General features: G+C 40.8%; 1 protein-coding gene across 2 annotated transcripts in view; it reads right to left on the bottom strand.

The window, feature by feature from the left end:
* Window positions 1–5981: 5981 nt before the first annotated feature.
* The window catches only part of LOC124465570 (cyclic nucleotide-gated cation channel beta-3-like), a 42040-nt gene continuing 24293 nt past the window's right edge, over window positions 5982–23728 (bottom strand). Inside the window, exons 1-7 of one of the 2 annotated variants that reach the window (XM_047017433.1) lie at window positions 22202–22427; window positions 17804–17901; window positions 17549–17632; window positions 17213–17331; window positions 16703–16855; window positions 6535–6685; window positions 5982–6157 (exon numbers count right to left, since the gene is read on the bottom strand). In XM_047017433.1, the coding sequence (XP_046873389.1) occupies window positions 6143–6157; window positions 6535–6685; window positions 16703–16855; window positions 17213–17331; window positions 17549–17632; window positions 17804–17901; window positions 22202–22415 (834 nt within the window). In that variant the 5' untranslated portion in view covers window positions 22416–22427 and the 3' untranslated portion in view covers window positions 5982–6142. Of the gene's footprint in view, window positions 6158–6534; window positions 6686–16702; window positions 16856–17212; window positions 17332–17548; window positions 17633–17803; window positions 17902–22201; window positions 22428–23728 lie in introns of those variants that run through there. The other variant, XM_047017434.1, reaches the window with a different exon arrangement.

Here is a 23728-nt window from a genome sequence, read left to right as displayed (position 1 = left end):
AGGCTAAAAGCCCGGTTTGGAGCACTGAGAAGGGCTATGGACATTATTCTGGATGATCTGCCCTTCGTAATTTATTACAGTTTTTTGCTGCACAATTACTGTGAGGCTACTAAGGACAGAGTGGACGACAACAGTGTAACTGAGGCAATTCAGTATGACCGGGACAACCAGCCAGACACACAACCAGTTGTCAGAGGTGACTCCATGACAGCAGAAGGGAAGAGGGTCAGGAGAATCCTAACTCAATTCCTGGATCCTTAAAAGGGACAATCCTCTTTCCAGTGTGGAGTCGTGTGATTCCTCGATGCATAGCAGGGACCATCTTCTTACCAGTGTACTGGAGTTGTGATTCATTTAACACAGTATTGTATAAGGTTGTATCAGTGATGCTGAGCGTGTAGTAAACATGTTTCACTCTTTATAATGTCAGACAAAACTGTCTGCTAAGAATACAACCCTTTAAGTTCTCATTGTCATTATTCAAAATGTTTTGACTATGTTCATCGCAGCATTTAAATGTACAAGACACAAAAACAAAATGCCTGTTTGTCATTTAGCCAGAAAATCAGAGGTAGTAGTGCAAATAAGCTGCCTCTGTAGTGCAAATTGTCAAATAATTAAAAAAAAGCATCTTTCAAGTACATTTAAGACTTCCAGAGGAATAACTAAATTGACAAAAGTAGTGCACATAGCTGACTCTATAATGCAAATTGTCAAATAATAAATAAAAGCATTGTTCAAGTAAGACTTCAAGAGGAATAACTAAATTGACAAAAGTAGTGCACATAAGCTGCCTCTTCAATACTGCTGGTCAACCGATAACCTGAACAAAAGCACCAAGTAAACCTATATAGACTTCAAGAGGCCTTAAATAGAACAAAACTCAAGGCCACACTCAAAGCACCCCCAAAAACTACAACCCCCCCAAAAAAAATTATAGCTGGTAATACAAGTAATTGATACTTGCCATTATTGTACATCTCAAAATGTACAATAATGTGTTATGACTGTTCCTGTGCAGGAACAGTCATAACACAACATTTATTTGAAGAGAAACCATCAGAGGTAAGATTCACTAAGCTTCCTTGAAAAGGGCTTGGGTAAATGAAAACTGCCCCATGCCCTCGACAGATGTGTGTGTCAAATCTGCTGTGTTGATGGTGCTGAGTGGCACAGCATTCTGTGTTCTATTGTCAGCTGATGAGTTGAGTGGGAATGAATGCTGAACTGGTGCTGAATTTGGGAAATATGACTGTAGTGGTGGCATTTGTGCATAAATCTGTCCATGAGGACCTCTTCCATCAAATGGCATGTTGTAATGTGGCGGTGGTGGCGGTGTGTGCATGACTTGTCGCAGGAGATTAAACCCATCAGCAATTGATGTTGTAAGCCTATCAAGCGTATCTGTTATTCTTCTGAAATTATCAGATGCTTGCTTTTCTGAGGTCTCCATCATTATTATTTCAACTAGTTTCTTTTTCACACGTTTGTCCTCTTCAATGGCATTCAGCCACTGGGTCTCAGCTGGCAGCTTTCTCTTCAGCCGTTCATGCCGGTGTCCATTCAGTTTAGCCTTTACAAAGTAGACCAAACCAAATTCATTAATTGTAACTATAATAGTATAGTATAACTATAAAAATGTAACCAATTTGAAGAAGTCAACCTATCCAAATAGTATCTTGTATTTGTATTTTTTTAGTTTATTTTTACAGGGACAGTGCACATTAATCAACGTTTTAAGTAAAAGTATACATAAATAACCTACATACCTGAAGCAGGTCCCTCCTCTCCTTCATTGTGGGGGTAGGGGCCACACTGCCATCAACATCTACTTCATACTCTAGCTCCGCGACTTCAGACGAGGACGTAGTACTGGTAGATGGGGTGGGGGAAGGTGCGACGGAAGAGTCCAGTTCGTTGGTTTCAATGCTGGACTGGATGGTGGCAGGGGAACGACCCCAAACCTGCTCACATAGTTCGTAGTATAGAAGTACCACTCTACCGTGGCCGCTCCTACGTCCAGTGTCAACTGAATTTCGGTACTTTCCTCTGACTGCCTTAATTTTCGTCGTCAGGTGCGCCCGAGTTATTTCCTCCTTTACATGAGGATATTCCTCGGAGGTCTCGGACGGGTAATGTTCCAAGAACAATGTCAACATGTCCAAGTATTTAGTTTGGCATGATTCCCAATCTACATTCTCATTCTCTTTATTTGCCTTGTAATCCAAAGTGACGCGAAGCAGGAGCTCCACTTAGCAGTCGGTCCAAACAAATGAACTTCGCGCCATGTTTAGCTACTCTTGAAAGGAAAAGGAAGTCGGTTGTGTTATTCGTAGTTGTTGTTGATTTTGAGAATTCTGATTGGTTTGCATGGCTTTATCCTTCTTGTTACACTGCCACCTACATGTTTGGCATAGTTATGATGGCGCTCGGGGGCGTATTTATGCGGGTTCATGTAAACAGAAACATTTTTGAAAACGATCTTGTGTGTACGACGTTATTTTTGAAAACGGAGGGGCAGAAATATTTGTTTCTGTAAATACCCTGCTATGTGTAAACGTGGCCTAATAAGCAGCCTCGGTCCTGCCCTGTGCCCGAGCCTCGGTCCTGCCCTGTGCCCCACCTCGGTCCTGCCCTGTGCCCCAGCCTCGGTCCTGCCCTGTGCCCGAGCCTCGGTCCTGCCCTGTGCCCCAGCCTCGGTCCTGCCCTGTGCCCGAGCCTCGGTCCTGTCCTGTGCCCCGGCCGCCGCCTCCTGAGGACTTCTGGCCTCCTCCTCCTGAGGACTTCTGGCCACCTCCTCCGCCCGAGGAATTCTGGCCTCCTCCGCCCGAGGACTTCTGGCCGTAGCCTCCTCCGCCCGAGGAATTCTGGCTGCTGCCTGCCACGGTGTCCACGCTCCCATGCGCCCCAGTGTCCGCGCTTCCATGCGCCCCCGTGCCAGACTCCCAGACGCCTCCTCGTCCGCGCTCCCAGGCGCCTCCTCGTCCGCGCTCCCAGACGCCTCCTCGTCCGCGCTCCCAGGCGCCTCCTCGTCCGCGCTCCCAGGCGCCTCCTCGTCCGCGCTCCCAGGCGCTTCCTTGTTCGCACTCCTGCCCAGCCTCCGGGCCACCCCCCCCAGACCTGGTCCGACCCCCTGCCCGGCCTTGTGGGACGTCCAGTGACATCCCTTGAGAGGGGGGTACTGTCACTGCCACAGCTGTGCCCCCCTGGTTTTTGGTCTTGCCCTGCACTAGTGTTTCCCTGTCTCATTGTCTTCACCTGTGTCTCGTTGAGTTTTCGTTAGTTTAATTGTGTCCACCTGTGTCTTGTTTGTTTCTATGTATTTAGTTTCCCGTTTTGTGTCCAGACTTTGTCTTAGCATTACCCTTTGTCGTTGCGTGTTACCCTGTCTGTGTCCCAGTTTTCGAGAATTAAACCCTTTTTGTTTGATAATGCCTGACGACTCCCCTGCATTTGGGTCCAACCCCACCTCACGTCGTGACAAAAACATTCCCATGTCAGTGTTTCCCACAGATTAGAAATCTAATTGTGGCGGGGAGGGGTGGGGGTTGTCAGACCGGGGGGAGGGGGTCGTAATAATTCCTTCGTTAATAATTCGTTACACAGTTAATTTGTTAATAATTTGTTACATTAAATATTAATCCAAAATGATTCACACCTTCACAAAATTAACAACAACTAACATATCATTTCTGCATTATGCATGTAGCAACGCTAGTGCTAAACAACTATTTAACTGGTCGGCTCCATGACGCTGGGTAAGTAGCTAGCTCTTGAGAATTCTCACCAAAAGAACGAAGAGGAAACTTCGAGTACTGTAAGTCGCTCTGGATAAGAGCGTCTGCTAAATGACTTAATGTAAATGTGAGTAAGGTATCTAGCGAAAAGTAGCCTCAACTTTCCTCGACTTTTAGCTACGGCACTAATGCTGAAGGCTCGCTGATATAGCTGTCGCTCTTACTAGAACGGCATATGTATGCATTGTTGCTAAAGTGTTCTGACGTTGTGACTGTGTGCATATGTGAGAAAGACGCATGAGTGACAGAGAGACGGAGGGAGAGCAGGGGAAAGGAAATGCAGCTGAATGAATACGCTGCGTGTTTTAACCTAAATAGCGATAAAAAAAAAAGTTTTACGAAACGCAATGTGTGGCGGCCGGTGTTGATTCTGTGGCGCACCGCCACAAATTAGTCTATGTGTGGGAAACACTGCATGTGAAGCAGCCTGGAAATATTTTGCCTATGTCTGAAAATAAGATGCTCAGTTTGTTTTTTTACACTTTTATTTTGTTTGCAGTTATTCAGCGGTTTGAATATTGCCACACTAAGTCCTTAAAGGACAATCGGGGGAAAGTTTGTCAATTTTTTTAACAATTAGATGAGTCTATTCCGTTAAATTTTTAAATACTAAGTTTTAAAACACAATGTCCGTCCAGCAACGCTTCTAGTGAGAGTCCTACACGGGACACGTTGGGCTGTCCCGTCTGAAATCAGTTTGTGCGGTGGGTCCAGTTGTTTGCTTCTCTCTATTTACCAAGATATACAGTAACATATATATATAGTCAATTGTGTGACTTTTATCTGATATTCTACTTATTCGGTTACATAAGAGAATTTACATGCAAGAATTCTGTCCACTGATGTTCTCTATCGCTTTTTTCAGCGATGTGCGCGTTTCTATTTTATTAAACGACCCTTCCTTTTTACCAAGAGAATATACTACCATTCCCTTTTTACCAAGAGAATATGCCAGCTATTACCTCGTATACTGCTACCGTACACGAATGACCTTTTGACCGAATGTTAAGCAAGCAAGCAACCAGCAAATTATAGCTGTACATGACATATTAATCATTCAGTATTTCCGCACCATGGTTATTAACAGGCAGGACACACAGAGTACATATAATATACAATATTTTGCATCACACTCCGGTTTTGCGTGCTCTATGAACATATTAATCTAATCTGAAGAAATAGGTTCTTTTGGGAAAAAGGGACCAGTTTGACCTGGGTGGATTCACACCTCGGACACGCACATAATTGAGCAGATATAAAAAAGAAAAAATCTGTGTACCTTTTGAATTTAGTTGGCCAAGGCGTCCGAGGTGCTTATCAGCACAGGGGTCTGGCTCCTGGCCCTCCTGGCTCGGCTCGTCAAATTGTAGTCGAAATAATAGTCGAAGTTCTTAACCAATATCAAAGTTTAAAACAGCATGGAAAACTGCACAAAGGATTGATTCCAACAAAGTGTGAGTGTGGTCTTGAGATCAGACTGACATTTTTCTCCGTACATTTGCATATATATTTGTTCTCCATTATTTTATGATATTTTATCATTAGTACATTATATGTAGTCACAGATTCATATATGCATTTCACACTCGGTTGGTGTTACAGAATTTAAATAGCCTGGACTTTCCCTAACTTTCTCCCATCCAGCGCCCACGTGAGGCCTTGTGGCCCAGCTGCAAGGTGATACTGAGTTTAAGGACATAAATCTGTCCCCTGATGTCTGGTGCTTGTAGTTCTCAATATCTGGGCTTTGTAGTCCTTCATGGGTGAGGCTTTCACACATACTCTCTCTTGTACTCAAACTCTATGTTTTAGTGGCAATTCTGATTAATTAACAGTTTTGCATTTTCCCAATAATATAGCATATAAAAGTAAAAAAGGTGATTGAGTGGTTCTATATCAATCATATAAACCATGATAATTTCTCCATTTTCAGAATTACAACAGTGTGCTGATAATTCTTCATCAACAGTCCCACAACTACCTGTCCTCACTCTGCTTCCATGCACAACAGACAACAGTGACATAGAAACATGCTATGACACAAGAAGTTGCTATAGATACATAAATCCTATGATTGGCACTGCAATAACTCCTGACACCGAACTACATAATTCAGTCAGCAAAACGAAGATGTGCATGGCAGAAACAAATGCTGAACTTTCAAGTAGCATTTAATTTATTTACACACTGCACTTCACAGCTCAAACATAGTTCTGGACAAAGCAAGTTGTGGGATGCAAACTGAAAATGTTTCCTCTGGCATCACAATCCTAAAAAAATACAGCTATTCACAATCAAACATTTGCACAAGGTAATAAAGAGTATAACAATTATGGTTTCGGCCTTTATGAAGAGGCATTCTGAAAAAGAGGGAAAGAGTGAGAAGAAAAGAGAGAACACAAACTTCATTATTAATCTCATTCACTTTCAATGAAAGACAACCTCTCCTTCAGAAAAGTTAAGTATAGGATAGAAAATGTAGGCAGGATTGTTTAGACATATCCCTTGCTAACTCAACCCTTACCAGAATCACAGAGGTAACATATTAATATAGCACAATTGCACTCCGACACAAACACACACTCCTGAACAATTTTCTCAACTGCTTATTTCCTCAGCGATTCACCAAAACACATTGTCATGACAATGACAAAGGCAATTTCTTGAGATTCACCCTTAGTTCCCCTTCTTATTCCATCGTAGTCAATCGAGCAGGTTAATAAGATATGAAAGTTACCTTGAGTCTTTCCATGAAATTTTTGTTGAAATTGCCTCCAAAGGCACGCAGAAGTTTAGGTGTAGGAGGTTTGGGTCCAAATAGTGCCAGTCCTTTTTTCTTATCTTCCTCAGCCTTAGCAGCTGCGGGACCTTTGGCTTTCATCAGTTTTCTTAAATAAACACACAACAGTCAGCAACTCTAACATTTAGTTCCCATGCACACCTTAGAATTTGAGCTCTGAGCATAAAAAAAAGAATGTTTGTTTAAAATTCAATTACCATTTTCTTACCTAGTTTCATCAACAAAGCTTGAAATTGTCTAGTAAACTTGTATTGAGGTACTGTCTTAGTACCTTTGTCATTGGTGGCCAAACCGTGAAGCGGCAAAGCCACTCAAGTGTTTCTACCTTTTCTTATTGGGTGTGCTCATGCCTTCGGCGAGCACAACCATTGTTCTCTCACATATATATTTGGGTGTGCCTTGCCTTCGGCAAGGGTGCAACCATTGTTATTTCACATATATACTTATTATTTATTTTTTCCCCCCTAAGGCTCAGTCAATATTTGGAATACATACACAACGGTGGTGTCAAAAGTTTCTTCTTGGTAGCGATTTACAGCGAGTTACATTTACATGTAGTAATTTAGCAGACGCTCTTATCCAGAGCGAATTACAGTACATTTACATGTAGTCATTTAGCAGACGCTCTTATCCAGAGCGAATTACAGTAAGTACAGGGGCATTCCCCCCGAGGCAAGTAGGGTGAAGTGCCTTGCCCAAGGACACAACGTCATTTGGCACAGCCAGGAATCGATCTGGCAACCTTCAGATTACTAGCCCGATTCCCTCACCGCTCAGCCACCTGACTCCTTGTATTGAGATTTACGTTCCGTTGCACAATTTACGAGGTTACAACGTTTTTGTGTCGACAAAGTAACTTTAGTCGACGAAGGGTAATCTGTGCTAGCTACGTCACCACGTCAACACACGTTAGCAACGACGCATGGATACAACGTGATAGAGACATTCTAGCACGCAAATTGGAGCTTTGATTATGAGTGAAAAGTCCCACCCCAAAAAATCCCAACCATTTGGCTTTGTTGAGAAAGCGATTTCGAGTGGAACTACAATATTGGATGTTTGATTTAGTTTGTCAAAGTCTTTGTAATTTCAGCGAGTGCGGGTCGCCCGCGAGACCGCCTAGTCTTTTAGGCGGCAGCCATGCTAGAAAGCGTCATAGTAGTATTTTTAGTAGCTAATTTTATAGTTCAATTTTACACAAAAAAATTGAAAGAGGGAAATTTTAGGACGATATGACTATTGTGAAGACAGCCAGGTGGTGAGATGTTAATAGGGGTGGAACGGTACACTGAAGTCACGGTTCGGTTCGTACCGCGGTTCAGACATCTCGGTTCGGTACGAGTTCGGTACAATGGGGGGAAAAGCAAAACAAAAATGCAGAAGCAGGGCTCCAGACTAACTACTGTACATGCAAGTCTTAGCTAAATGTATGATGCGCTTGTCGATCAGTCCTTCTACACCACGACAGGCTACTAGCTGAGCAACAGCGCAAACACAGGCAGGGATACAGTAGCAGCAACGCCGGCCCTGGTCCCTTACATATACAACAAAACACCGACGTTGATGGAGCGCGAGTTGTCAGCTGCACCCTCCGTTTCACTAACGACTGATGGTTGGACTTTTGTGCTACCGAAAGCTACCTCACGGTGACTGTCATTTTATTGACTGAGTGGGAAATGAAAGCGTCAGTTCTACAGACACGGCCCCTGTATGAGCAGCACACAAGCACTCACCTAGCTGAGAAGCTACAGAAGGTTGTGGCAGAGTAGAAACTAGAGAGGCCTGGAAATTTGGAATTTATTGGGTGTGTACAACATCAGCACACGTTAGCAACAACTCATAGATACTACGCTCTGGATAAAAGCGTCTGCTAGACTAAATGCACGTTTTAGTAAGACAGTAATATCAGCAAGCCCTCAGCATTAGTACCGCAGCTAAAAGTTTAGGCTATTTTTCGCTATACTTAGACTACGAACATTCATATTTAGCACTAGCGTTGTATAGGCTACGTCTTTAGTGCTGCTGCTGCTGCTGCTAGCTATCTCTGACTCACTCAGGCACAGCTCGGCTATACAGGTGGCGGCGCCAATCAGTTTCAGAGCTAAGGCGGGGCTACAGATTGTCCCTAAAGAACATGAATATCTTACAGTAGTTCCGCATTACATTAATTAATTTGCACGAAAGTTTTATAAATTTTTATACCGTGTATTCTCCGTGCAATTTCACGAGCCGAACCGTGATGCCTGTACCGTACGGTTCGGTACGAATACATGTACCGTTCCACCCCTAGATGTTAATATAGGTTGCTGTAAAAACGTTGATTTGTTTGCTACGTGAGAGCCCCGTCAGCCTCCGTTGATGATTGTGGCAGCAACAACAGTGTTGTCAATGAATGTTGACACTCGTCGACAACAGTGTTGTCAATCTGCGTCGTCTAATGAGTATTTTCTTAATTTCGTACCAGGGTCAATTCTACATCCAAATGGAGAGCAGTGTTTTAAAGATATGGCGATTGTGAAGACAGCCAGCTTGTCAGCATATTTTTGTTATTTGTGTAAAACTTGGAATATGAGTGAGACCGCGTCTTGTTTTGACGTTAGCCTCTGAGTCACAGACTCGGCTCACCCACTGGCAGTGTGTAGTAGTAGGCTACAGTACTGTCTTCAAAGCCACAGCTATGGCTAAACTTTATTATGTCTTATATGAGAAATAATATGTAATAATAAAATGTTCTTAATACTGTAGAATGCTCCATTCACTTGAATGGGGCTTCCCGACGTTCTGCGGTGAACAATTTTCTCATATTTGACCGTTGCTATCTATGCATATTTGACAGTTGTCAAGGGAAGTGGCCTTTTTGCCTCGGATTCACGTCTTTCGTAGCACTCCGCAAGTAGTCCGGTAACTTTTCAACCCCAGCGTACTCTGTTGCTTAGCGATGTCAGCTGATTTGAAGCCTAAAGAATGTTCAAAGTCTATGAAGTTCAACGTCTTTGGCAAACTATTTCTCTGCTGATCAACAATACGAATGGTAACAAATACATTGTAAAAAGACACACTGTGTTAAGTTATTGTTGTTGGCAAGTAACCGTGTAATAAACGGGATAATGTACAGAACGCCGGTCATTATTGGGAAAATAAGCCCCGACAAGGCGAACAGCACCCTGACGCGAAGCGAAGGCGTTTTGTTTCGCCCTGAAGGGGCTTATTTTCCCAATAATGACCGGCGTTCTCTACATTATCCATTACAGAAGAAACTGTCTAATTTCCGGCGGTTTCAAACAATCAGTGAAGTGTGGATAGCAACGGCAGCTAGCTTGCCTCTAACTGCTTTTGAATTAGCCATGTCCCCCTAAATTAATATCAAACTTATTTACGTTTTGGGGGGCTTATTTTCATTTAGCAGACGGTACTATTTGAATTGCAATTCCATCTGAAATACTGCCAGTGACAACATTGTTACAGTAGCTTGTTTCAAAGGGGGTTTCTTGTTTCAAAGGGTGTTCTTAATGAATTATGCAATATGAGTAGGCTAAATGCTTGAAAATATCACTAGATGGGAAAACGGACCCACCTGCAACCGACGCAAGCAAGCACACCCTACAATTTCCCCAGAAATTGCACCGTCTCTAGTTCTTAATTTTAATTGTTTATTTCCCCCCCCCAAGGATCAGTCAATATTTGGACTACATAGACAACGCCTATGTCAAAATGTTCGTTTTGGTCTCGATTGCGTTGCTTGTATTTTTATTTACGTTCTGTTGCATGGTTTAGGAGGTTATAACGTTTTTGTGGCAAAAAGTGCCTTTAGTCAACGAAGGGTACTCAGTGCTAGCTACGTCACCACGTCAGCACACGTTAGCAACGACGCATGGATTGATGTGTTGTTGCACAGCGAGTATCGTGCTGTGGTGTACTAGTACTAGCAGCATCATACATGTACAGCAAATCAAGACTTGTACAGTAAGTAATGTCACATTAAAGAATGTATGTAAAGTTTAAACTCAAGCTTGTGTGGTGCGTTGCTGGCTTCAGTGCAACAGCCTAAACTTTATGTCAAAAGTTCTCATTTCCGGCGCTTTCAAACAATCCCCTAACTCAGTGAAGTTTGGCTAGCCACCGCAACTAGCTTGCTCGTAGCAAACTTCTTTTGAATTAGCCATTTCTCCCTAAATAGACGTAAAGCTTATTTACGTTGTTGGGGGCATATTTTTAGTTAGCAGATGGTACTGTTTGAATCGCGATTCCATCTGAAATACTGCCAATGACAACGTTGTTACAGTAGTTTTTTTCAAAGGGGGTTCGCTTGTTTCAAAGGGGGTTCTTGAGTAGGCTAAGCAATAGTATGAACCTGCAGAGCCGGAGACCCAGAGACCTGCAGTTTCAGGACCGCAGTTTCAGGACCCTCGTTATGATGTGTCACTAAAGTACGTGTTACTAGATCGCAACAAGATAGGCTATTTGAATGGTTTGGGTAAGGCAGGAAACAAGGAAAACTGGGGAATTTGATCATTCAGATATGGATATATTTAATATATATACACAATAATAAACAATAACAATCGCAGTATCACATCCACCCACCCCTCCAACAAATACACCTGCATCGCTCCATCCAACTCTTCATCATTCACATGTTGTGAAATGATTTTGACAGCAAAGTTGAAGTTAGCTAGCTAACGTTAACTTTATTGTCAAATTCAAGACACCAGAATTGTTTTATACATAACCACACGTGATTCAAATGAGCTACTTACACTCTGATTCTCGTCCATCTTAATATGAAACAAGCTAGCCTTGATCACTTACACTTCTTCTTCTTGTTATAATTTAATGTTGAGCCGTAACCTACATTCACTACTGCAGGAAAATATTGATTATCTTGTTCCGATCCATGGTTATGTCAGATAAAACGAGGGTCCTAGAACTGCGTCCTGAAACTGCGGTCTTGAAACTGCAGCTCTCCGGCTCTGCGGGTACATGCTACTCAGGCTTAATGCTTGAAAATATCACTAGATGGGAAAAAACGGGGGGAAGGACCCACCTGCAACGACGCAAGTGAGCACACCCTACAATTTCCCCAGAAATTGTACCCTCTCTAGTTATCGGTGGCGAAGCCGCGAAGCGGCGAAGCCACTTAAGTGTTTCTACCTTTTCTTCTTCTTATTGGTGGCCAAGCCGCAAAGCGTTTTTTCACTACTCCTCCTACAATTCTTGACGAATCTTCTTCAACGTTGCCACAGATCATCGTCAGACCAAGCCTCACAAAAGTTATCCCCTGGAGCTTTGATTGTCGCAACCGTTTGTTAGTTACAGCCAATCAAATTCAGCAACTGATCCAGGAAAAGGGAAGTGAGGTCATACAGTGCCCTCCAAAAGTATTGGAACAGTGAGGCGAATTCCTTTATTTTTGCTGTAGACTGAAAACATTTGGGCTTGACATCAAATAATGAACGTGAGACCAGAGATCAACGTTTCAGCTTTTATTTCCAGGTATTTACATCAGGATCTGATGCACAACTAAGAAAATATCACATTTTGTTTGAATCCACCCATTTGTCATGTGAGCAAAAGTATTGGAACAGATATACTTAAAACATATTTAAGTGAATAAGACTTAATATTTAGTTGCAAATCCTTTGCTTTCAATAACTGCAGCAAGTCTGTGACCCATTGACGTCACCAAACTTTTGCATTCTTCCTTTTTGATGCTTTCCCAGGCTTTCACTGCAGCCTCTTTCAGTTGTTGTTTGTTTTGTGGGGTTCCTCCCTTCAGTCTCCTCTTAAGCAGGTAAAATGCATGCTCTATAGGGTTTAAGTCTGGAGATTGACTTGGCCAGTCTAATACCTTCCATTTCTTGCCCCTGATGAACTCCTTTGTTGTTTTGGCAGTGTGTTTTGGGTCGTTATCTTGCTGCATGATGAAGGCTCTGCCAATCAGTTTGGTTGCATCTTTTCTTAAATTGGCAGACAAAATGTTTCTGTAGACTTCCGAGTTCATTTTGCTGCTGCCATCATGTGTTACATCCTCAATGAAGATTAATGAGCCCGTCCTAGAAGAAGCCATGCAAGCCCAAGCCATGACATTACCTCCACCGTGTTTCACAGATGAGCTTGTGTGTTTGGGATCATGAGCAGTTCCTTTCTTTCTCCAAACTTTAGCCTTTCCATCACTTTGGTAAAAGTTAATCTTTGTCTCATCAGTCCATAAAACTTTGTCCCAGAATTTTTGAGGTTCATCTCTGTACTTTTTGGCAAATTCCAGCCTGGCCTTCCTATTCTTCTTGCTAATGAGTGGTTTGCATCTTCTGGTGTAGCCCTTGTACTTTTGTTCATGAAGTCTTCTGCGAACAGTAGATAGTGATACCTTCACTCCTGCCATCTGGAGGTTGTTGCTGATCTCACTAACAGTTGTTTTAGGGTCTTTCTTTACAGCTCTCACAATGTTTCTGTCATCAACTGCTGATGTTTTCCTTGGTCTACCTGTTCGACGTCTGTTACTTAGTACACCAGTAGTTTTCTTCTTCTTCAGGACATTCCAAATGGTTGTACTGGCTATGGCCAATGTTTCTGCAATGGCTCTGATTGATTTTCCATCTTCTCTAAGACTCACAATTGCTTGTTTTTCACCCAAAGACAGCGCTCCGGTTTTCATGTTGTTTTCACCTCTGAATACAGTCTGCATAGACAAAACCTATCTTACCCAATCTGAACCTGAGTGTAGACATTCAGTGGTATTTATTGATTGAACAATGTATGTAATAGGACACACCTGGGCAACAAAACACACCTGTCAGTCATATGTTCCAATACTTTTGCTCACGTGACAAATGGGTGGGTTCGAACAAAAAGGTGATATTTTCTAATTTGTGCATCAGATCCTGATGTAAATACCTGGAAATAAAAGCTGAAACGTTGATCTCTGGTTTCACATTCATCGTTTGATGTCAAGCCCAAATGTTTTCAGTCTACAGCAAAAATAAAGGAATTGGCCTCACTGTTCCAATACTTTTGGAGGGCACTGTATATTAGTGAATCTTTCATGCATTGACTCCAATCTTGGTTTATGGATTCATAACCCTGTTATTAAGATGTCCGAAAAAAGTAGGGTCATTTGAGGTCTAGGGGGCGCTACAATAGGCAAAATTGAGTTTTGACCAATAACTGTTGATTTGTTTGTCGTATTTAAGTGATTCCTATGTCTCGTGATATCTTAGGAGATCCCGTGTCTGACGTGTGTTAACTCGTGATACCAGACGAATTGATGAGGCCGCCATATTGAATAAAACGTTTTTCCCTACTCCTACACAATGTATCCAATATTCACCAGATTTGGCACAGATTATCTTCACACCACAATCACCTTGACACGTCAAAATAGGACTAAATTACAACTGTTTAAACTTGGGCTAAATCTGACCACGCTTGCCACAGGAGAAACAGGCTTACGTTTTGCATTCAGTAACTGTACACAGCACTTCTCAGCGCTGAGAATGGCTCACTGGGATAAGGCTGGTTTATCTGTTTAGTGAAGCCAGGTATGCGACAGTAGCTGTCGAGCAGTATAATCATAATGGTCACGATGATGTTTCATTCTCAGGTTATTTATACTCATGAAAAGTTAGATTTATTGTGCTTTGTAGATATAGTGATGCTACATCTAGTCAGTGCATCGGATTTCTTGCATCATAACTTCTGAATTTGTCATAAATCGCAAGATTGGTCTGTTCTGATTCTACTTGGCATACAAAGTCAAAATATATCACACTGTCCCGTGTCTGCCATTTTGGGCGTTGGCCATTTGGAAGAAATTTTAAACATTCTTTTTTTTACTTCTCGTTCGCCGTTGCTCCTATTTTCAGGGACATGTAATCAAATCATTTTCAGACCACAATCGCCTTGATATGTCAAAATAGGACTGAATTACAGCTTTTTATACTTCAGTCAAATCTGACAATGCTTCCCACAGGAGAAACGGCTTACTTTTTTGTAATATAGTAACTGAACACAGTATTTCCCAGCACTGAGAATAGCTCACTGGGATAAGACAGTCACTGAAATCTGATTTCCAGCACTGAAAATAGCTCACTAGGATTAATTGGTGTCCTGGCAAAGTCAACGTCAGAGGTTCAAATCCAGCCAAAGCTGACAAGCTTGTCATGTCTCTGATTCTCTGTTTAGCGAGACTATAAGCCACTGCACAGGAAGCCAGGTACACCGCAGACACTAGATGTTGAAAGTTTCTTCTGGGTAATTTGACCTGCTTGGCCACCACATTGCTGCTTGCAGCTATATTTATTATTACACTTCTTCTGCCATTGGAGTCTATTGCAGCCCCTAGAACCGTATGGTAAAAAGTTGTAAAATTTGGCACACTCATTAAACACAGTCCCCTCTTTATATTCACTAAGTTTCATGTCACCTATTGGAGTACTCTAGCGCCACCACCAACTGGTCAAAGTTGGACTTGTGTTTACACACAACTTTTGAACTGTATGAATGATTTTCAAAACGGATGTACCGTTGGATTCCCTGGATCAAGACGAGTTCAACACACCCTATGACGTCAATTTCCGGTTATATAGATATTCTGCCATTTTGAATTTTTTGAAAAAACAATCACCTTAATTTTCCAATTTTTGTCAAATCTTCCCCAGAATTATCACAGATCGTCGTCACAGCAACCCTCACTGAACATTTCGAAGGGATTTTTGATTTTCAAAACCGTTTGTCCGGTACAGCCAATCAAAATCGTCAACAAAGCAACCAAACAGGAAGTTGGGTCATATCTCAGCAAATCTTTGAGAAATTAACACCAAACTTGGTAGGAAGACTCGGATCCCTCTTCTGAGGCTGTCCAAACAATTTGGTGTCATGTGATCACTGAGTGTGGCCGTAGGAAGCAAAAATTTGTTTTGGCCAATAACTTGATTTGTTTGCTTTTATTAAGTGATTCCTTTGTCTCATGATATCTTGGGACATCCCGTGTGTGAGACATGACACCTTGTGATAACTTGTGATAACTTGTGATATTTGAATTCATGAAAAAAGTTTTTTCTGTACTACTCCTACAAAGTGTGTCCAATCTGAACCAAATTTGGCAGAGAGTATCTTCAGATCAAGCCTCACAAAGGCCATCACAGTATTTTCTTATTTTCAGAACCGTTTGCCCGGTACAGCCAATCAAAATGTGCCAGCAAACAGGAAGTTGGGTCGTAGCTCAGCAAATCTTTGATGGATTTACACAAAACTTACTGCATGTACTTGGAACCCTGTTCTGAGGATTTCTAAAGTGTTTTATGGGTCATTTGACTGCTTGGCCACCTCATTGCTGCTTGCAGCTATATTGTGACAAATGATTCTGGTAAAAAATACACAAATTAATATTTAGTTGGTGCAATTTAGCCAGACGTCAATGGGACTGTGCTCATCAAATGGGTGGAAAAAGTTTATCAGGGCTCTCAAGACTCACGCATTCGCCATGAGACTCACGCATTTCAACCATTTCTCAAGCTCTCACGCAACACCTTGTATTTCTTACACATTTCAACCATTTATCACGCTATATACACTTAATGGACGAGGATCAGATTTCTACCGAGTTGACTCGAGTTATACCGTTTAAAAACAAGAAACATCACCATTGTAATATTTGTATAACTTATTCAAACACCACTTCACTAATGAATTGTGGCATTACCTATTAGAAAGGTGCTGACTATTATTAATTTGATAAACTGATCAAACTATTAACCAAACCTATTAAAGAGGCAATGCTAATACAAATTATTTTACACACTTACATCCAAACCTGGCATATGTTTTGTGGAATATATGTAAACATTAAATGCTTGGAGCGTAAACAATTTCACAAAAGCAGGAGCAAAAAGGTTGCCCTCTACTTTTAACCGATGTACTGGTCATTTCAAACATGGTTGAAAATATGCACCTTTACAAAGGGGATGGGAGCGAGCATCAACATGGCATAGTTTTCTTCTTCCTACTAAATCTTACTGGAACAGCAAGGTGTGTAAAATTGTGTTGTGTGCACCTTGTATTACTAAAGAGAAGAAATATGCTTAATTAATCCCAGCCCCATTCTTACCTTCCCTTCCTGGCCAAGACTTTCTGTGATTCAGGGTAGTGAACCAAGATGTCTGTCAGGTCCTTCTTATCCAGTACAAAGAGGTTGGCAAAGCCGTGAGCTTTGACATTAGCTGTTCTCCTGTTCCCTCCATCTTTGGATGACTGCAACAGACTGAAATATGTTTAGATTTGTTATGCATGATGGAGCTAAATTCTATAATTTTGCAGTTCAGGGTAGGGATGCACCGAATCCAGATTTTTGGGGTTCAGCCGAATACTGAATCCACTGGTTAACATTCTGCCGAATCCAAAACAGAATACCGAATCCTATTCCCATCCTCAGTCCATTAACACAGTAAACACATTAATGAAGTAAACAACATCCACAGCGGTGTATTTTGACAATTACCATATTCTGAAAATTACCATATGCCTATGTTTACCCTATCTCAAGATCCCAATATTCGGCAGAATCCAACACCAAATCCTGGATTCGGTGCATCCCGAGCTCAGGGTGCACATCCCTTACCTGATCTCTCCAAACACACAACCAGCCTTCAGAGTGACAAAGACTATGGAATTTTCAGGTCCTCCCACCACCTGCACCGCTCCACTTTTGATGACGTACATCTCTTTACCAATATCTCCCTAGGTGGAAGAAAAAATTGTGTTGAGCAGACTGTTGTCTATTATATACAGTGGCAAAATGTTGGTAATTTCAAGAGATTACAACAATACTTAAGCAAAGATAATCTCTGTAAACTTCCATCCTTTTGCAATTCTACTGCTTTGCAAGCAGTGGTTTTAAATTGTCAGATACTGTTATGAGGGTTTCATTTTAAGACAGACGCACACACACACTTACCTTTTTCACCACAAAGTCCCCCGGTAAATAAATGATTGACTTCAGCCTCAGCAACATGTCCACTAACATCTGCTGATCGCAACCCTTAACATATAACATTGATTCACAAATTAATCTAAACATTAAAGACCAAAAGAGTATGTGATTTGGTATTCCAATGAAAAGTATGGATTTAAAGACTTTCGTATGATGTATGAGCCAAATAGATTACAAAGATTTCATGGTTAAATTTATTGTTGACTTGAGATTTCTGACCTTAAATAGATCTATCTTCTGGAAGGTAGTAAGATTAACGTCCACAGCGATTGCTGTTCTCATCACCAGAGGCATCTGGTCCAGCAGCTCAGACTCATCTAATAGCAGAGTGTACATTTAATATTTGAGTATGTATCCATAATAATGCATCCTCATATTAACAGTCAAAACAAATACAAAACGCACATCAAACTTGAGGAAGTCCGGTTTGTTTTAATATTCAATTGAATAAATAGTAATAATAATAATTTTATTTGTAATAAACTTTGTTTAGCTAAATCTCAAAGTGCTACAGGTAAATATTACTATATAATATGCAATATATATTAAAGTACTCTTTTACATTATATTTTAGGTTTTATTTACTATTGTACAGTATTTTATAGTATTTTGTTGTAAATGTATTACATTTCTTAATCTTACATTTACAGTGAGGGAAACAATTATTCGATCCCCTGCTTATTTAGCATGTTTGCCCACTGACAAAGAAATGATCAGTTTTCATGGTAGGTTTATTTGAACAGTGAGAGACAGAATAACAACAACAAAATCCATAAAGACGAATGTCAACATTTTTATTAATCGATTTGCATTTTAAAGAGAGAAATAAGTATTTGACCCCTTTGCAAAACATGAATTATTACTTGGTGGCATAACCCTTGTTGGCAATCAGAGGTCAGACGTTTCTTGTAGTTGGTCACCAGGTTTGCACACATCTCAAGAGGGATTTTGTCCCACTCCTCTTTACAGATCTAATCAAAGTCATTAAGGTTTTGAGGCTGACGTTTGGCAACTCGAACCTTCAGCTCCCTCCACAGATTTTCGATGGGATTAAGGTGACTGGCTGGTGACTGACTCCTGGAACTTCCAACTTAATGTGCTTCTTCTTCTCCTTTGTTGCCTTGGCCATGTGTTTTGAGTCATTGTCATGCTGAAATACCCATCCACAACCCATTTTCAATGCTGTGGCTGGGGGAAGGAGGTTTTCAGATGTTCATTGGCAAACTTCAGACGGGCCTGTATATGTGTTTTCTTGAGCAGGGGGACCTTGCGGGCACAGCAGGATTTCAGTCCTTCACGGCGTAGTGTGTTACCAATTGTTTTCTTGGTCCCAGCTGCCTTGAGATCATTGACAAGATCCTTCCGTGTAATTCTGGGATTCCTGACCGCTCTCATGATCATTGAAACTCCACCTGGTGAGATCTTGCATGGAGCCCCAGACTGAGGGAGAATTACGTTTATTTTGTGTTCCTTCCAATTACGAAGAATCGCACCAACTGTTGTCACCTTCTCACCAAGCTGCTTGGCGATGGTCTTGTAGCCCATTCCCGCCTTGTGAAGGTAGCCTTGTCCCTGATATCCTTGGACAGCTCTTTGGTCTTGGCCATGGTGGAGAGTTTGGAATCTGATTGATTGCTTGCTTCTGTGGACAGGTGTCTTTTATACGAGCTGAGATGTTCTGATTGAGAAAGGGTCAAATACTAATTTCACTCATTAAAATGCTAATCAATTTATAAAAATGTTTAAATGTGTTTTTCTGGATTTTGTTGTTATTCTGTCTCTCACTGTTCAAATTAACGTACCATTACAATTATCAGGGTTTGTACAGATACTGTATAATCAGACCCCCTAGGAATTCGCAATGTTGCGATTGTACCAATTCACGCAAATTCAACGATTCCCTACGAATTCTGCGCGACGTTGCAATTTTAACCAATCACCGCAATTTTCCAGCAACTTTGACCAATCATTGTGGTCTCCCACAACTCTCTCCAGTAGGGGTTAAATCCAGTGTTGCGCCTGAACGCCTTAATTGAACGAAAGTTCATGAACTCATTCATAATTTGGGTGAACGTGAACTGAACGTACTGTATTACTGCCTGATGAAGGATACTGTGACCGCGTTCATTCTGGTGTTTGTGAACTCTTTCACTCTTTTTAATTTCGTTCAATAAGGTGCCAGATTTCTAAACCCTTCCAGGTGAAAAACACCGATAACAGTCCTGTATCCAGGGTTGCCCAACCAGTCAATAGATGACTGTGCTTTCTTCTACTGTCTATGCCTAGCAAGCGTGAGAGCGCCAAAGTTGCGTAGAGGCCGAGAGCGGTATTGCAGATAGAGATTTCAATCTTTTTTGTAAAAAAAAATTGAGATTCCTCCCTTCAATGCAAATGTAAATTCTGGTTGGATAAGGATAAAAATATGGGATGTGATGAAAATTGGCATGTTGGTAAGGTTTTTTAGGGGACCATTTCTCAATGGTTTTATTAGGCTGACCAGATTTGAGCTTGTGAAAAGAGGACACTTCCTCGTGTCGAAGTGAGGGGGGGGGCGGGGGTGTTATGTTGGTAGTGAAATGCATGCCGCACTATCTGATTAAAATGACAGTTCTCTCTACAGTCAGCAAGAAGGTGGAACATAAGGGAGATACCTTTGACAAAACTTGTAAGAAGAAGCACAAATATCCGACGAGGCAAAATCCCAGACAATTTTGGAATCCCTACTGGACGCATTTTCTAGGTCTCGAAAAGAGGACATGTCCGGGTAAAAGAGGACGTCTTGTCAACCTAGTTTAATGAATGTTTGTTAATTACTTCATTTTAAACAAATAACTCAATTAAAATTACAAAGAGGGAAATTCGCAACTTTATCTCGCAACTTTCCCTTGCTACCACAATTTCATTGCAACAAACACCTAAAAAACACAGCAACTTTCATTGTAACTTTTTGGAAAAGCTCCCGTGAAATCACGAATTTCAGCCCGAAACTATCACAAAAAAGGCCCGCAAAATCCTGGGGGGACTGGTAGAATGAAATTCCAGTACTTTCAAGGACTTTTCACAAACAATTTTGGGGGTTTTCAAGGACTACAATCAGTGATCTCATTTTTCAAACATATGCTTTATTTACTTTATATTAATCCTTATTAAAGCTACATATGTTATTCAATCAAGAGCAGCGAGTGATTTTCTCTTTTTTTTTGTTCTTTGATTAACATTTATGAGACGGACAGAAGTGGGTTTATTAGACGTCTGTCTCTTGACCTGACGCACATGTCGCGGATCTGACACAAATCCAGTTTTCTTCCAGCTCTTCACCTTCATTAAATACTTCTTACAAGGATACTCGCTCAAATGGTAGATTTGACAATTTTCTGTTTCGTCCTCAAGTAAGCCTAATCAATAAAGTACTGGCGCGCACTGGCTGAGGAGAAGCGGCTTTTATCTCTGTGTTTGAGTCTGGTGTTTGTGCAAAGAATGCCGCTTCAGACAGCCCTTCTTCAGAACTGAATTGATTTCTAATTTGGCTCTTATCGTGCTTGAAAAACACTTAAATTAATTGAGAACATGATCATATGCTATAACGCAAACCAAAGAATGCCAGAAAAAAACGATGGTGCTTTAATTAAATTAGCAGGATGGGGATGAGCCGAGATGTTAAGAAAAGGCTTAAGACGCACTTGTTCCGGGAGTACAACGGTACTTAGGAATGGTTTGCTGGTCCCAAGGTTAGTTTCCTCAAGGATCACATTGACTCTTGCTTCGAGACTTGTTGCTCCTGTTGGTTAGTGGTAACTGATTTATATTGTTGTACTCGCTGTGAAATATTTTTTACTGTTGCTTGCTTTTCCACAGGAACACTTGCACTTATAGCGATTCATGTTCTTTAATTGTAACTTGTTTAACTACATGCTCTTATGGTTCTTCCCTTTAGCACTCACTTCGGTTGTTCACAATATGTGCTTCATGTTTTGGCTACCTGCAATGTTTTTGGGGCTATCTTGTTGTTATTATCAGTGACTTATGCACTTTTTAAAGCTCTCTCTTGGAAGTCGCTTTGGATAAAAGCGTCTGCTAAATGAATAAATGTAAATGTAAATTTTGAGCGAAAAGACTGTATTTATTTGTAATGAACACTTCAAAATTACTATAATTAATATATATTGTCTTTAAATATTCAAGCACGTTTCAAGTACCTCGTCATTAATATGACTGTTTTCAAGGGTTTTCCAGGACTTAAATTTCCAAAAGTCAAATTCAAGTACTTCAACCACTTTAAGCACCTTTCAAGAACCTTGAATTATAGACTGATCATTTCTTTGTTAGTGGGCAAACGCACAAAATCAGCAGGGGATAAAATCCTTTCTTCCCTCACTGTAAGGACTGCATACACTATTTAAAGATTCTTATATATTTACTGTATGCACCTGCCCACCAAAGTAAATTCCTTGTTGCCGATTAAACTTTATTTTGATTCTGATCTTGGAAAGGATAGAGACCTTTTTCTCAGTAATAAGCATACTACTATCCATAAATCCCAGCTTTATGGTTTCACACATCTCAGTGTATCTCTATTAGCAATTAAATTCAATAGAAGTAGTTTGCTGGGAAACTTACCCAGCATACCCTGAGCATCCCAGGTGTAGTTGTACCAGGTGCGGACTCTGTTCTGCACCAATTTGGGGATGTGGTTGGTCACCATGTACGACACACAGCCATCCATGGAGGCACGGAAATAAGTCTCTCCAGCCGTAGCTGCACCAATGACATCTCTCATCTGAGATTGGTGACAAAAGATGCACATTTTTTGGGGGAAATTATGTACAATCATTGACTTGAATGAAACTTAAATTAAAAATCCTGACATATGTTATACGGTCAGGGTTAGCAACGCAAACTAAATAATCTTAATTTTAATTCCACATTTTAAATATAGACGCCTGCCCATCATCTGGACTGTTTTAAAATTCTACCTCATGATTCAGATAACATAAAATATTATTATTCATAGGTCTGACAACTCACCGGGGGTGTACTTAAGAGTTCTTCCAAATAGTAGTAAAAGGTTTCACTTAAAGGTTTCCTCTGAAAACCTGTTCAAAAAGCTGCCAAGACCAACTTTTCCTCTATGGAATGAGGAGTAATCTTAAACTAGAAAAAGGGCGCAGTGCACCTCATTACTATGGATGGATTACTATGGCTCACAGTGATAGGCTGGTAAAGGATGGGTCTCTGTCAATGATTTCATGATAGAAATACTGCACTAAGGTGCTATCATGTTGTCATATTCAATTTGGCGACATGATAGCATCTTAGTACAATATTAATTCCATTGAAAGCAGGTATACATGGATGGCTATTGCTCATGGGGAACAAAAACGTCTCAGAAACCGACAATGTCCAAATTATAGATTGTTCTGTACAGTTGTAATTTGTGAAAACCCTAAAAAATTAACTTAAAATCAATCTTTGTTAGTCTCTAAAATCTCTAAAATCTCTATAGTTAGTCTACCATGTAAAAAAAATATTGTCCGCAATTTTCAGGAGGAATCCGTTATTACTTATTGCAGCTACATTTACATTGTTAGGGGCGGTTTACACAATGTTTTCAACAATAAAAAAACAATGGTGTTTCGGGGACAAAAAATGCAAACATTTGACAACGGGTTTCGAACTGGCAAAAAGTTTTTTTTTGTATAATCTCTGTGTAAACAGAAATAAAACGTGAAATTGTAAAAAAAAATGATGTATTCAGTCTATATGCATGTGCTTGAGTACTTAACAACCCGCGAAAAAACTACAATCCCTTCTGTGGAGGAATGCCTGTGTGCAGTTTCTTTACGAAGTGACATCGACAACTACTGGCCTGGCATGCATTATACAGCATTTTTTGTCATTTCTGCGGATCTGTGTGAACAGGAAACTTAAAAAATGTTAAGGAGTAACTTTTCCGTTTTTTGTACATCATTGTCATGTAAACATACTCTAAATTTGCATTAGGTAGTTAGTCAGATTATTGCTACATTTGAACATGAGAATTAATTTAAACATGTTACTGTACATTATTTAGCTGGTGCATGTCATGTCAAAATAATGTCATTGTTGACTTTGTGATATACTGTGCATATAGCATAGTTGTGATAT

Source organism: Hypomesus transpacificus, unplaced genomic scaffold (assembly GCF_021917145.1).
Source record: "Hypomesus transpacificus isolate Combined female unplaced genomic scaffold, fHypTra1 scaffold_60, whole genome shotgun sequence".
Taxonomy (NCBI): domain Eukaryota; kingdom Metazoa; phylum Chordata; class Actinopteri; order Osmeriformes; family Osmeridae; genus Hypomesus; species Hypomesus transpacificus.
This window is presented reverse-complemented; position numbering and strand designations above follow the sequence as displayed.